A 15,115-nucleotide genomic window follows, 5' to 3' on the forward strand; every position below is an offset into this window, starting at 1 on the left:
AGTCGTGTCCAACTCTTTGTGATCCCATGGACTGTAGCCTACAAGGTTCCTCCATCCAGGGGATTCTCCAGGCAAGAATACTGGAGTGGGTTGCCATTTCCTTCTCCAGGAGATCTTCCCGACCCAGGGATTGAACCTGGGTCTCCCGCATTGCAAGCAGACAATGTTGCCGTCTGAGCCACCAGAGAAACTCAACTTAAGAGTTAAGGGTTTAGATAAGTGGTCTTCAACTTTCTAGATGCATTAGAATCACAGGATGAGCTTTTAAAAGATTTTTAAAATATTGAGTCCAGTGGTTTATTGCTAGCAACTACAATCTAGTCTAGTGCAGGTACCAAGCATGGAATGCATATGTGCACGTGCTCAGGTCGTGTCCTACTCTTGTGACCCCATAGGTTGTAGCCCGCCAGGCGCCTCTGTCCATGGGATTTCCCAGGCAAAAATACTGGAGTGGGTTGCCATTTTCTCCCCCAGGGGATCTTGCTGACCTAGGGATCGAACCCGCTCACATACCTGCAAGTGCACAAAACTATCTTGGAAAAGATTGGCAATTTCTACTAAAACTGTTCATATATGTGTCCTATTACTCTGCAGTTCTACTCTTAGGGATCTAATAGAAATGTATATATGTTCCACCAAAAGACATGTAAAAGAATGCTCATAGCACTATTCAATATTCATAATCAACCAAAACGAGAAACCAAAATGTACATGAATAAGTAAATAGTGGTATATTCACATAGAATACCAACAGCAATGAGAGTTAATGAACTACAGCTACACGTAACATGAAATAATTTCAGAGATACAAGGTTGATTGAAAGAAACCAGACACACGGAAGACTTTATACTATATGATGTCATTTATATAAAGTTCAAAAACAAGCAACACTAACCTGCAGTGTTGGAAGTCAGACAGCGATTACCTTTGTTGGAGGGTGGTGATGGGATGGGAGTGAGAGAGGAGCTTCTGGAGTGCCAACAATGTTATTTCTAGCTGAGTGCTACTGAAGTTTAGCAGTGAAAAACTCATTGAACTATATACCTATGACAGGTGCGCTTTTTTGTATGTGTTCATACATAAATAAAAAGAAATAATAAAAACAAAAAGCTCCCCAAGTGATTTTAATGTGCTGTTTATGTTGGGAATCACTGAAATAGGTCTCAAGGCAACTATCAGTATCAAAAAGATAATGAATCAATCACTTCTGCATACATTAACTAATTACCAATTGTTAACAGCTAACATGTATTGCAGAGAAACCAATGGCACGCCACTCCAGTACTCTTGCCTAGAAAATTCCATGGATGGAGGAGCCTGGTAGGCTGTAATCCATGGGATCACTAAGAGTCAGACACGACTGAGTGATTTCACTTTCACGCAATGGAGAAGGAAATGGCAACCCACTCCAGTGTTCTTGCCTGGAGAATCCCAGGGACGGGGGAGCCTAGTGGGTTGCCATCTATGGGGTCACACAGAGTCGGACATGACTGAAGCGACTTAGCAGCAGCAGCAACATTTATTGAACTCTTATTCTGTACCAGGAACAGTTCTAAATTCTCTTCAGTTAGAAACTCATTCAATTCTCTTAATAATTCAACGGCCTAGATATTATCTTTATTTTACATTTCAGAAAATTTTGGCACAGAGAGGTTGGCTAATTCGCTTAATGCTAAAAAGCTAGTAAGGAGCGAAAGGTTTCCAGGTGTTTTGGATACAGACAGAAATAAGATGATGCACATATCTGCCCTTGTGGAGCTTACAAACATATTTCATTTGCAGTCTTCTCAAACCAAAACATATCCAGTGAGCACCTATTCTCAGTAGCCTGCCAAGAAGCAAACCTAAATTATCTCTTCAGTCTCTCTAAAATGAAGGTTTTTGTCAAGAAAAGCCTCTGATTAAGGGAGTGGGTTTGAATATAACCAACCAAACAAAAAAGATCAAGCACAAGCAATGCAATTTAGGAAATCACATGCAGAAAAGAGCTCAAATGTAAGTATTGTGATTTCTAATCTAGAAGTTTGGGGTTCCTCCTCACCACTGTAAAAGATTCACCATCATCTAAATTACATCTCAACTTCTTTGTTCACCTCTACCTTCCAGGAAACAATCATTATGGCCGAAGGTGGGTTTCACCACCAATGACTCTATGATTTGCTCAAAAACCTGTTCACACAAAACTAGGGTTTCATGGGGCAATTATTATTGCCAGCTGCAGCTGTTACTAAATAACAGGTGAAGTCCAAGGTCCCAAGAAAAACCTGCAGGTGGATCACAGAAAATATATCCTTCCCTCTTCTACTTTCATCTCTCCCCCTCACTCCACTCCGGTCAACTCTCAAAATAAATAATTACTCCCAGGGAATTAAGGCTGGCAATCATATCCACTAATTAAGCATCCAGATTTCCCAGTAGAGTAGAAATGACAGAGGTCAAAAGGAATGTAAAATATTGTCAGGACTCAAGAGGCAAACCAGAAAGTAACTCTAGGATCAGGACACAGGAGATAGCTGTTAGAGGAGCATGACATTGAGGGGAAAAGAAATGTTTATTAGATTTCACTTAGCAAATGATGACTCTGGTGTAGTAGGAAAAAGCTATGATCTTGGATGGAGACCCTCTGACACTAATCAGCCAGGTAAACTTGTAAAGTCTTGCTACCTCATTAATCTCAGTCTCCTCCCCTCCAAATTACGGGGGAAGGGAAGTAACTGGATTTCTGAGTGGGATGTTGCAGGCAACCCAAACTACTCTTCTGGCAGCTGCACTTCTGGGAGAACAGTTGTCGGGCTGAGAAAGAGAACTTGTCCCAGAAGCATAGGAGCCAGCAGGCACGGCCACCAGGTACCCAATCTACAAACGCAGATCATGTCCGGGGCGCCTTGTTTTTTGGTTGCAGAGACCCAGTCTTCAGGTTTGAGGGGTTCAAGGCAACGTCCTCGCTACCCACTCCGCTGGCCTGACTCGCGCTACAAGTCTCCCTTCCGCAAAATACAAAAAAAAAGTCCTTGTGAACCTGCACATCCTGCTCACAGTCCTCGCCTGCAAACCCAACACGCCCTACCAACAATGACAGGTGCTTACGCGGAGACCACCTTCCCGTTCAGGATTTCCGCCGGCGCCATGACCTTTAAAAGTCCGCCGCCCACAATGGACACCAACAAAATCGAGGTTCGACTCTCTCCACTGCTGCGCGGGACAGCCGCACACACGTGCTTATCAACAGCCCAGGCCGACACTTCTACTGCGCCTGCGCCCCCCCACCCACCGCAACGGATGAGGATGCGCGTGCGCAGTCCAGGCGGACGGAGGCCCCTTAGGCAGCTTAGGGCTGAGGAGTAGAGGGTCTGAAGTGCCGCGGGAACGTGAGGGAACTCTGTGTAGGCTGGCTGGAGCACATGATTGGCTGCTGGAAGGATTTTGTTTTCCCCAGAATGCGCCATCGTGTGGGCGGGGATCGAGCTGAATTGGGAATCAGCCTAGGGGGCGGGGCAGGGGGCGGAGTCGAAGCACAGGCTAGCGGGAGACCCGTTTGGCGGGCGCGGGAGGGCAGCACCGCCTGAGGGCGTGGAATCTCTGCCGGAAGGTTCTTACCGGTTCCCGCGTAGGGAGCTTGGAAGCGCCGGGCTGGCTCGCAGCAGGTAGACCTGCGGAGTGTGGGGCGGCGTCCGGCCTTCTCGCACCCCTCCCGCGCATTTCCCACCCACCCCCACCCCGGCACGGTCAGACTGGGGTCGCGGTCCCCACCCTGATACTGAGTCGGAGTGTCTGGGTGGCGCCCCTGACTGCTTTTCAAGTCTTCTCAGGCGAATCGGATGCTTGGCCACGGTTGAATCCCAGCCCGCGTAGCTGGAGCGCCGTGTTGGCTGCCTCAGGGTCCGGGTAACCCCCCAGGACAGCCATTGCAGGGAGGGTGGTCAGCTTTGCAAGTCTAGGTTTCATCAGATGCCCCCACACAGATCTGGGGTTGGAGAAAGGACATGGGCCTTGCAAAACTGGATGGCCTTGTGGCCTCAAGGGCGGACACTCCTCCCTCTTGGAAGGCAACTGGGATGTTTATAAGGGCGAGTCCTGCAAATTTCTGATTGGTTCCAGAATCGTCCCACAGACACTAAAGTCCGCAAATGCTGAAGTCCGTTATAAAAAAAAACAGCGTAGTATTTATGTATAACCTAAGCACACCCTCCGGAGAAGGCAATGGCAAGCCACTCCAGTACTCTTGCCTGGGGGGTCCCATGGATGGAGGAGCCTGGTGGGCTGCAGTCCGTGGGGTCGCTAAGGGTCGGACACGACTGAGCGACTTCACTTTCACTTTTCACTTTCACACATTGGAGAGGGAAATGGCAACCCACTCCAGAGTTCTTGCCTGGAGAATCCCAGGGACGGGGGAGCCTGGTGGGCTGCCGTCTATGGGGTCACACAGAGTCGGACACGACTGAAGTGACTTAGCAGCAGCAGCAGCAAGCACACCCTCCTGGGTAAATTACATCGTCTGTAGATTACTGATACCGTGTAAATGCTATTTAAATAGGTGCTGGTATGCTGCAAATTCAAATTTTGCTTTTGGGAACTTTCTGGAACTTTTAAAATTTTTGACCAGGATTGGCTGACTGAGCAAGTGGACCCCAAAGATACTAGAGGGCCAACTGTATAGTAACCTAAAAATGTAAGGACCTCTGAAGGCGTACTGTTACGTTATGTTCCGTGGGAACAACAGAGATTAAGAGAAAAATATGTTCCCCGTAAATTTTGGGTAGTGAAAGGTTTGTGTTTATAATGCCAAATAGATATTGACTGCAACTGTCTGGTTTGCTGAGAAAGATGACATAAACCCCGAATTGCAGATTGAGAAATAGACTTGGAAGGATAACTTTTTCAAAACTGCATATTTGTTGCTGGAATAGGGACCAAACCTGATTGTTTACAATATGTTGCCTTTGCCACTTTAACAGCCTGGTTTTCAACTATGATATCTCTGTGTGACATGTACAATTCATTCACTGAGCAAATAGTTATTGAGTGGCTACTGTGTCAACAACAAAGAGACACTGCTCTAGGTGCTAGGGATACCAAGGTGAACCAATTAATTCTCCCCACCCCCACTTCCCATCTAATATTCTGGGAGTCAGTGGTCAATTAAAGAAATATGTACTCTAATTTTAGATATTGAGACATACCATGTTTTACAAATGGGCAAGCTAAGAGGATAAGGAATGGTGGTGGGAGGCAGGAGAGTGCTGTTTTAGAAATGTGTTACGAGGAAATTCCCTCTGGGGAATCTGAGATGCGGAAACCTGAATGAAGAGAGGAAGTTAGGGTATAAGAGAAAAAAGCAAGGATTTGGTTTGAGCAACTGAAAAGGTGAAGTTCCATTACTGAGCTGAAACAAGTTTTTAGATGGATCTTAAATGTCTGATAAATGAGATATGCGATATTTAAATCCATGAAATTGGAAGTGTGCCCAGGACAGGAATGAGTGTAGGTAGAGAGATGACTGAAGACTGATACCTAGGACACTTCAGTGTTTAAAATTCAAGGAGATATGAGGAGAAACCAGGAAGGAATACTGAAAAGAGTCCAGCATGTTATGAGAAAAACTTTGAGAGCATGCAGCCTTAGAAGACAATAAAGTGTCACAGGAAAAGAGGTAACTCATTCTTCCAAATATATTGCAGGTTGGTCAAATGAAATAAAGACTGAGAATGGATCATTTCACAGAAAATAAAAAGATAAAATATTTTTATTCAAATGCTGTTAATATCCGTTGCTTTAAAAAAATGTGTATCCTTTCTGCAGAAGTTCCATTTTTACAAAAATCCTGAGGGTTATTTGAGAACATCTATCAAAACTTTATTGTGGGCTTTCTTTGATCTTGTAAGTCCACTTCTAGAAATTTATCCTAGAGTAATAAGCACATGTAAAAAGATATATGTATAAGAGTGTTTCTCACAGCATCAATTTCCGTAGCGAAAAGCAAATCTCCATCAGGATGGGTGAAGTTGTTAAACAATGGATATACATCTATAGAGGCTGTGTAAGATAGCTTTCACAAATTATTAAATCATCAAGGCAGGTTATCCAGTAAAATGTGTAATATGATTTATATTAATATATTCAAAGCAGACTGTCTTTGATTCAGTTCAGTTCAGTTCAGTTCAGTTCAGTCGCTCAGTCGTGTCCGACTCTCCGCGACCCCATGAATCACAGCACGCCAGGCCTCCCTGTCCATCACCAACTCCCGGAGTACACTCAAACTCATGTCCACAGAGTCGGTGATTTGTTATCAAAAATGATCTTTCACTTAGCTACTTGTTACTATCATGATAGCCTATTTTATTCACAGCACTTATCACTATCTAAAATGATTTCATTTATTTATATAGTTGTTTGCTATCTTTTCTTTTTCCTCCAGAATTTCAGCTTTATTAGAAATTTCCTGTCTTGTTCATGGTTGTTTCTGCTGCTTCAGGATGTAATTTTTAAAATCTAGTTTTAGAGGAAAAAAAGGATATTTCTAATTTTCCTGGTTTAGTTATTAACTATTACACTCATACTTATTAATACTATTTATTTTATCCCTCAGTTCAGTTCAGTTCAGTCACTCAGTTGTGTCCGACTCTTTGCAACCCCATGAACCGCAGCACGCCAGGCCTCCCTGTCCATCACCTCATTTTCATTCACACTAGGATTACCTGTGTAGATTTTTTAAAATATTTATGCTTAGACCCCACTATAGACCAATTAAGTCAGAACTTGGGGTAGTGTCAGAGTATCAGTTTTTTTTGAAGTTGTCTTCGAGATTTTAATGGGTGGACAGGGCTGAGAACCACTAGATTAGATGATATTTGAAGTATAATTGTAGTGATTCTAGTATCAAGAATACATAATAGGGACATGATTTCTTAGAATACCAGTTTTTCAAACAAATCATGTTTTGCTTTTACTACATTCCATAGTAGATGGAATCATCATTTTTCTCCTTTCAAAGTACTTCTTTCTTGATGAGGTGTAGGTGTTTGACCTATTCCAAGAATTTCACAAAAGAAAGACCCAAAATATGAATTTCACCTTTGCTGGAATGTTTACTTTTGGTGGGATCACTTTCCTAAGAATTTGTTAAGTTCTCTCATGCTTGATGAAGCCACTTTATGTTTTTCACTTCATTAATTAGGGAAATAAAGACTCACAGGCCTTACTTTATCACTTTAGGAGGTCCCTTTGCTATTCCCTTGACCTCTGTGATGCGTTGACCTAGCAACAGCTCCTTTGATGTACAAACATTCTTTTGGCACATAGTGCAAGGCAACCCCTCATATTGAACAATTCAAATTTCTTCTGGGAACTGAACTTGGAATTTTCTCTTGTGCCTGATGTGGTAAACATTTATGGTTTTTACTTTCCACTAAATGAAACATAGCATACTGTATTTTTCTAATGTGAATATTGATAAATCTTATGAATGTTGTAAAAGAATTCAGTAGTTATGTACAGACCTAAAATCATAGAATAATTGTGTCATATGGCTGTATTTTATTTTTTACTTCAGACTTCTATTGTATTTTTATTATATTTTTGTAAGGTAAATTTGGAAGAACAGTATTATCACTTATATGAGTTAACTTTGTATTTAAGAGTGGTGTTTTTTTGTTTTCGTTTTTTTCCTGTTGGGTTCTTTAGTTGTTCAATCTGTATTTTGGGGGGCCTAGTATGGAATGATAGATTCTGCTCTTAGTGTACTTTTAATATAGTAGGAAAGATCAGATTTTTACCTCATACAATATTGAATGAGATAACAATCAAAGGAAACGTATAGATCATATATTCTTAAGAATTAGGAAGAGAGAGAGATTATCCTCACCTTGCATGAATCAAGGAAGGAGATGGTACTTGAGATACTATAAGATCAGTTCATGCTTCTGGGAATATATTTTGGCCCACATAGTAGCTTGTTTCTTAGAAGCAATATAAGTGAAACTCGTAAGTTGTTTTTAATAGAGCATAAGATTCATAAAATGGTAAAGAAATAAAAATAAAAGTAGAAGGTAGGATTCTTAAGACCTTTGTCTCCAGTATGATCCTTGTTCCAGGACTGAGGAGCAGTCTATTCTTCCTTTTCAGTTCATCAAAACATAAGTCAGTTCAGTTCAGTTCAGTCGCTCAGTTTTGTCCGACTCTTTGCAACACCATAGACTGCAGCACACCAGGCCTCCCTGTCCATCGCTAATTCCCAGAGTTTACTCAAACTCACGTCCATTGAGTCACTGATGCCATCCAGCTATCTCATCCTCTGTCGTCCCCTTTTCCTCCCGCCTTCAATCTTTCCCAGCATCAGGGTCTTTTCCAATGAGTCAGTTCTTCGCATCCGGTGGCCAAAGTATTGGGGTTTCAGCTTCAACCTCAGTCCTTTCAATGAATATTCAGGACTGATTTCCATTAGGACGGACCGGTTGGATCTCCTTGCAGTCCAAGGGACTCTCAAGAGTCTTCTCCAACACCACAGTTCAAAAGCATCAATTCTTCGGCGCTCAGCTTATAGTCTAACTCTCACATCCATACATTACTGGAAAAACCATAGCTTTGACTAGACGGACCTTTGTTGGCAAAGTAATGTCTCTGCTTTTTAATATGCTGTCTAGGTTGGTCATAACGTTTCTTCCAAGGAGCAAGCATCTTTTAATTTCATGGCTGCAGTCACCATCTGCAGTGATTTTGGAGCCCAAAAAAATAAAGTCTGTCACTGTTTCCCCATCTATTTCCCATGAAGTGATAGGACCAGATGCCATGATCTTAGTTTTCTGAATGTTGAGTTTTAAGCCAACTTTTTCACTCTCTTTCTCTTTCATCAAGAGACTCTTTAGGTCTTCTTCACTTTCTGCCATAAGTGTGGTGTCATCTGCATATCTGAGGTTATTGATATTTCTCCCCACAATCTTGATTCTAGCTTGTGCTTCCTCCAGCCCAGCATTTCTCATGATGTACTCTGCATGTAAGTTAAATAAGCAGGGTGACAATATATAGCCTTGATGTACTCCTTTCCCTATTTGGAACCAGTCTGTTGTTCCATGTCAAGTTCTAACTGTTGCTTCCTGACCTGCATACAGGTTTCTCAAGAGGCAGGTCATGTGGTCTGGTATTCCGATAGAAGAATTTTCCAGAATTTGTTGTGGTCCACACAGTCAAAGGCTTTGACATAAGTCAATAAAGCAGAAGTCAATGTTTTTCTGGAACTCTCTTGCTTTTTCGATGATCCAGCAGATGTTGGAAATTTGATCTCTGGTTCCTCTGCCTTTTCTAAATCCATCTTGAACATCTGGAATTTCATGGTTCACATACTATTGAAGCCTGACTTGGAGAATTTTGAGCATGACTTTGCTAGCGTGTGAGATGAGTGCAATTGTGCGGTAGTTTGACCATTCTTTGGCATTGCCTTTCTTTGGGATTGGAATGAAGACTGACCTTTTCCAGTCCTGTGGCCACTGCTGAGTTTTCCAAATTTGCTGGCATATTGAGTGCAGCACTTTCACAGCATCATCTTTCAGGATTTGAAATAGCTCAACTGGAATTCCATCACCTCCACTACCTTTGTTCGTAGTGATGCTTCCTAAGGCCCACTTGACTTCACATTCCAAGATGTCTAGCTCTAGTTTGGTGATCACACCATCATGATTATCTGGGTCTTAAAGTATAGTTCTGTGTATTCGTGTCACCTCTTCTTAATATCTTCTGCTTCTGTTAGGTCTATACCATTTCTGTCCTTTATTGTGTCCATCTTTGCATGAAATGTTCCCTTGGTATCTCTAATTTTCTTGAAGAAATCTCTAGACTTTCCAATTCTATTGTTTGCGTCTATTTCTTTGCACTGATCACTGAGGAAGGCGTTCTTTAAGTCTATTCTTTGGTTCTTAGAAAAGGAATTGATATAGTAATGATTTTAAGTTTCAAATAATTAAAATGAGGAAGAGACTAAAGTTTCATTAGACATATTTGTTCTTTAATAATTGTCTTCAGTATTAATAAATCTAGAATAAATTAGTAGAGGAGTTTCAAAATAGATTTCCAGGGTTACCTTCATACTTTCAGCTCAATGCTCTTCAGCTCACACCCTCCTGATTTTTTTTTTTTTTTTTTGTCCTCTTATAAACATTCCTCTCATTCTGGGACTGTTCCATTTTCTGGGAGATACCACCAGTAAAGGAAACTCATACCCTATTTGCATGCAGCCCTTCCAGTGCACAGTTTCTAAATGCCACATTTGCCCCAGTAGAGTTCATTCTCTGATCTTAAAAAAGAAATCTCCATATTATTGCTTAATAAAATATATGGATAATAATTTAGAAGATGTCTTTCTTCTATTTCTCTTATTGAAAAGAAAGATAATACGTGAATTGAAGTGGGTAGGGGAAATGGATTTAAGCCAGTATTGAGTTCTTAGGAAATTGATTTTATAAAATTCATAATGTGAGGTTATATTTTCTGTTCCTCTGGGACAGAAAGAGCACTATGAGCTGTCACGTTACATTAACTCATTTTTAGACGCTAGCTTTTGACTGAATCTTGAGGGATATAGTTATATTTCCTATAGATTCAGAAATTGAAAATGAAAGAAATTTGAAAGCCAGGTATCTAAAGATATGATTCACAAGTAGCATTTAAGTATGATATTATAAGTGCATATGTGTATATCAGCAGGCTGTTTTCAACCAGTTATAATTTAAGCACTATTTTGATACTGCCTTTAGAAATTAGATCTGTCTTATCTCCAAGCTACAGGTTCAGCGGGCAGCTTCTTCTGAGGTCTGGCTAAACCGTAAGGATCTGACGTGGAACCTTCGCAGAGACATTGTTGTGGACGCTGGCCAGACCTCAGCATCTTTTCCTGACCACTCTATGAAAACTCTTCTTGGAAGCACCTTGGTTCACCATTAGTAGATCTGGTTCATGCTTCTTTTATCTCCAGCATGTCAAGCCCTGTCCAGTCTTTAAACCACTCAAATCCAGGGAAGCTGGCTATTGCCCAAAGCAAAGGGCCCCGCAAGGCTAAGCCATTGGAAGTCAAACATTTATCAACTTACACATCTCAGAAAAATAGCTCAGGGGTGAGTTGTACTCTGGCATTTATTTAATTTTTTCCATCCTCAGGAGGAAGAGGTAAAACAGCCTCTTGTACAAGCGAGAGCTAGCAGAAAGGAAAATTCAGTTCTGTTTGCCCCCTTGCCTGTGGAGCACCTTTCCAATGCATGCCGTAAGACATGAGTCAAAGATCTCACTTCAGGTTCCTGACTTAACTCTAGAAAAAAGAACAATGAAACTTCTGAATCTAATGGAACCTCAAAGTGAATTGTACTTATTTTTGCCTTTTTGGTGATTCTGATATTTCACCAAGGCCCACAATCCCAAAACAATATAAAAAATAGACTATAAAGGGCCTCTGAGTTAATTTGATCCAACCCTATCATTTTGCAGATTAGCAAACTGAACAGTGGAAAGAGGCCACAGTGATTTAAGGGCAGAACTGAGTAGTCTACCCCCTTGATATACAGTCTTGTTTTATTAGGGCTGGACCCTGATGAGACTTTTTCTGGAAATTAAATACCCTCTTGGGTCAGATGATATTTTTAAGACCATTAGACAGATCCATGTATTCTTTAGCTTGTAACTCCTAGGAGGTGAAGTCTGAGCTGTGGGGTAAGAATGGGGCCTTAGGGGACTGGTTTATTTCCATCCCCTACTGTCTTTAAATGAGAAGAATTAGCCTAGTTTCTTCCTTAGGAAAGGAAATGTACTACATTAAAAGTAAATAAGTTAACAGATGAATGGATAAAGAAAATGTGATATTTGTATTCTTTAAAAAGAATATTCTTCAGCCTTTAAAAAAAAAGGAAATCCTGCCATCTTCAACAACATAGATGAACCTGCAGGACATTATACTTAGGGAAATAAGCTGGACAAAGACTAATACTACACGATCTCACTTATATGTAAAATCTAAAACAAACTTAAAGAAACAGAGTGGAATGGTAAATCCTGAGGTGGTGGGAAGAGGGAAATGAGATGTTGGTCAAAGGGTACATTAGTTATGCAAGTATACAAGGTGAATAAGTTCTGGAGATCTAATGTTCAGCAACATGACTATCGTTAACAATACTATATTGTATACTTAAAACTGCTAAGAGTTTAGATCTTAAATGTTCTCATCACAAAAAAAGAAAAAATGGTTACTGTGTGAGGTGATGGATATGTTAATTAGCTTGATTGTAAATTTCACAATGTATACAAATATCAAAGCATTGCTTTAATTTTCAACTATACCGCTATGAAGATGGGGAAAAGAAGTAACTGACACAATGAAGAAGGACACTTGTTCTACAGTCTCTAACTCCTGTCAAGTGCATAAATGCTCATAAATCCCTCTAGGAATGTAAAAAATTGTTTTACCATTTTTCACAAATTTTAACACCATAAAATGTATATTTAAATATTGGTACATTATTAAGTTTATAATAATAAAATTGTCTTATTATCAGCATGTCCTCATTTAACTATGAACTTTATTTTAAATCAATTATAAAACAAAATGCTTGAGTTTGTAACAAGTAATTTAAAAATAACGTTTAAAAAAAAAAGTATGTTTTCTTTGGGACTAGAAAGAAAGACTGTGTGTTAGTTGCTCAGTTGTGTATGACTCTGCAATCCCATGGATTGTAGCCCGCCATGCTCTTCTGTCCATGGGATTCTCCCAGCAAGGATAATGGAGTAGCATGCCATTTCCTACTCCAGTGGATCTTCCCAGCCCAGGGATCAAACCCATCTCTTACATCTCCTGACAGGTGGAGGCAGATTTTTTATCACTAGCGCCACCTGGGAGTGGAGTGAAGTGAAGTGAAAGTCGCTCAGCAGTGTCCGACTGTTTGCGATCCCGGGGACTATATAGTCGATGGAGTTCTCCAGGCCAGAATACTGGACTGGGTAGCCTTTTCCTTCTCCAGGAGATCTTCCCAACCCAGGAATCAAACCCAGGTCTCCCGCATTGCGGGAAGGTTCTTTACCAGCTGAGCTACGTGGGAAACCAGTGCCACTTGGGAAGCCCTACGGAAAAGTATAGAGACTAATACACCAGGTTCCTACACTGAGTACTTAAATTTGACATTTCCTTACAAATTTGCTTTAGTTGTTCTTTTAAGAAAATAAAACTTCACTGATAAAATTGAAGACCATTTTGTAACCTCTCATCCTTCTCCAGTCTTGGGTTGCATGGATGCGTGCATGCTGAGTCACTTCAGTTGTGTCCAACTCTGCCACCCTATGGACTGTAGTATGCCAGGCTCCTCTGTCCGTGGGTTCTCCAGGCAAGAATACTGGAGCGGGTTGCCATGCCCTTCTCCAAGGGATCTTCCCAACCCAGGGATCGAACCTGCATCTCTTACATCTTGTGCATTGGCAAAGTGCGTTCTACATTAGGGCCACCTGGGAAGCCCCTCTTGGGGTGGGTAATATAAATAAATTTAACAGTAGAATCAGACATAAACCAGTAAGAATCTTTGCCACTCAGCTCTAGGGCAGGTCCTGGGGCCTCTGCTGCTGAGCATTAGTCATCTTGGTAAGGGAAGTGAGTGGATTCAGGGTCTGGGGTGGTGAGAGATGAGGGCGTTAGGGTAGCTACTATTACAAGTCTATGTGAAAGTACTGCTGGACCATCCTGGACCTTTTTTTTTTTTTTTCCAGAGATAATTTCTGAAGTAAGTGTATAGCCTTTGTGTCCATGTTTTTAATGTTTAGATATATGTGAATGCTTCTTATATTGTTTTGGCCATTTTAAAAATTACATTAAAAAATAAATAAAAAATAAAAATTACATTAATGATATTCTACTAAACCTAACTTTCTACCTTGCTATTTGCACTCAGTCTTTTTGTTGTTCAGTTGTGTCCAACTCTTTGCAACCCCATGGACTGTAGCACACTAGGCTTCCCTGTCCTTCACTATCTCCCAGAGCTTGCTCAAACTCATGTCCATTGAATTAGTGATGCTATCCAACCATCTCATCCTCTGCCGTCCATTGATGTCCTTTTGTCCTCCTGCCCTCAATCTTTCCCAGCATCAGGGTCTTTTCCAGTGAGTCAGCTCTTTGCATCAACTGACTAAAGTATTGGAGCTTCAGCTTGCATCAGTCCTTCCAATGAATATTCAGGGTTGATCTCCTTTAGGATGGACTGGTTGGATTTCCTTGCAGTCCAAGGGACTCTCAAGAGTCTTCTCCAGCACCACAGTTCAAAAGCATCAATTCTTTGGCGCTCAGCCTTAAATGGGTGTTTTCTGTTTGTTTTTTGGTAGTCTTTTTGTTTTATTTAATGGACTTTCTTTAAAAATTGCAGTATAACTGCTTTCTGATGCTGTGTTAGTTTCTTGTGTAATGAAGTGAATCAGCTATACACGTTTGTACATCCCCTCTGTCTTGGCCCTTCCTCACACCCTGTGCTCCTGCCATCCATTCATCTAAGTCTCCACACAGAGCGCCCAAGCTTAGCTCACTGTGCTATGCAGTAGCTTCCCACTAGCTGTCTGCTTTATACGTGGCTGTGCGCATGTGTCAGTCCCAGTCTATCTGCTTTATACGTGGCTGTGCGCATGTGTCAGTCCCAGTCTATCTGCTTTATACGTGGCTGTGCGCATGTGTCAGTTCCAGTCTCAATTCATCCCCTGCCCTGTCCGTGTCCATGCATCTGTCTTCTGTGTCTGTGTCTCTACTCCTGCCCTGAAAATAAATTTATGTTTTTGAGAGTAGATTTTTTTGATTCATATAAATTTAGTCTGTGCATGATAATTCCTGCATAGAATTCCATTACAAATTATATTAATATATCACTTTTATACATTTTAATTTTTTATTGTATAAGCAAGCTTCAGCGAGCTTCATATACAGCATCCCTCCTTGTTCATTTCTTCTAAACTATGACATAAGAAAACAATTTGAAAGAACTTGTCTATAAAAATTAATTGCAGGTTGAATATTTCTTATTTTTGTAAATTAAAAGCCTAATGGAACTCCGGGAGTTGGTGATGGACAGGGAGGCCTGGAGTGCTGTGATTCATGAGATCGCAAAGAGTCGGACA

The 15,115-nt window shown here is 41.1% G+C and overlaps 2 protein-coding genes across 2 annotated transcripts in view; one reads left to right on the plus strand and one right to left on the minus strand.

Moving 5' to 3' along the window:
• MTHFD1 (methylenetetrahydrofolate dehydrogenase, cyclohydrolase and formyltetrahydrofolate synthetase 1) overlaps window positions 1-3,295 on the minus strand; it is a 65,122-nt gene extending 61,827 nt beyond the window's left edge. Inside the window, exon 1 of the mRNA XM_055436581.2 lies at window positions 3,089-3,295. Within this exon, the coding sequence (XP_055292556.1) occupies window positions 3,089-3,129 (41 nt within the window). The 5' untranslated portion in view covers window positions 3,130-3,295. The remainder of the gene's footprint in view (window positions 1-3,088) is intronic.
• A 7,057-nt stretch (window positions 3,296-10,352) lies between these two features.
• LOC148776416 (uncharacterized) overlaps window positions 10,353-15,115 on the plus strand; it is a 32,181-nt gene continuing 27,418 nt past the window's right edge. Inside the window, exon 1 of the mRNA XM_088840285.1 lies at window positions 10,353-11,100. Coding sequence (XP_088696411.1) covers window positions 10,963-11,100 — 138 coding nt within the window. The 5' untranslated portion in view covers window positions 10,353-10,962. The remainder of the gene's footprint in view (window positions 11,101-15,115) is intronic.

The sequence above is a fragment of the Moschus berezovskii genome, chromosome 9 (assembly GCF_049115385.1).
Source record: "Moschus berezovskii isolate FMDL1 chromosome 9, NW_MosBer_1.0, whole genome shotgun sequence".
NCBI lineage: Eukaryota > Metazoa > Chordata > Mammalia > Artiodactyla > Moschidae > Moschus > Moschus berezovskii.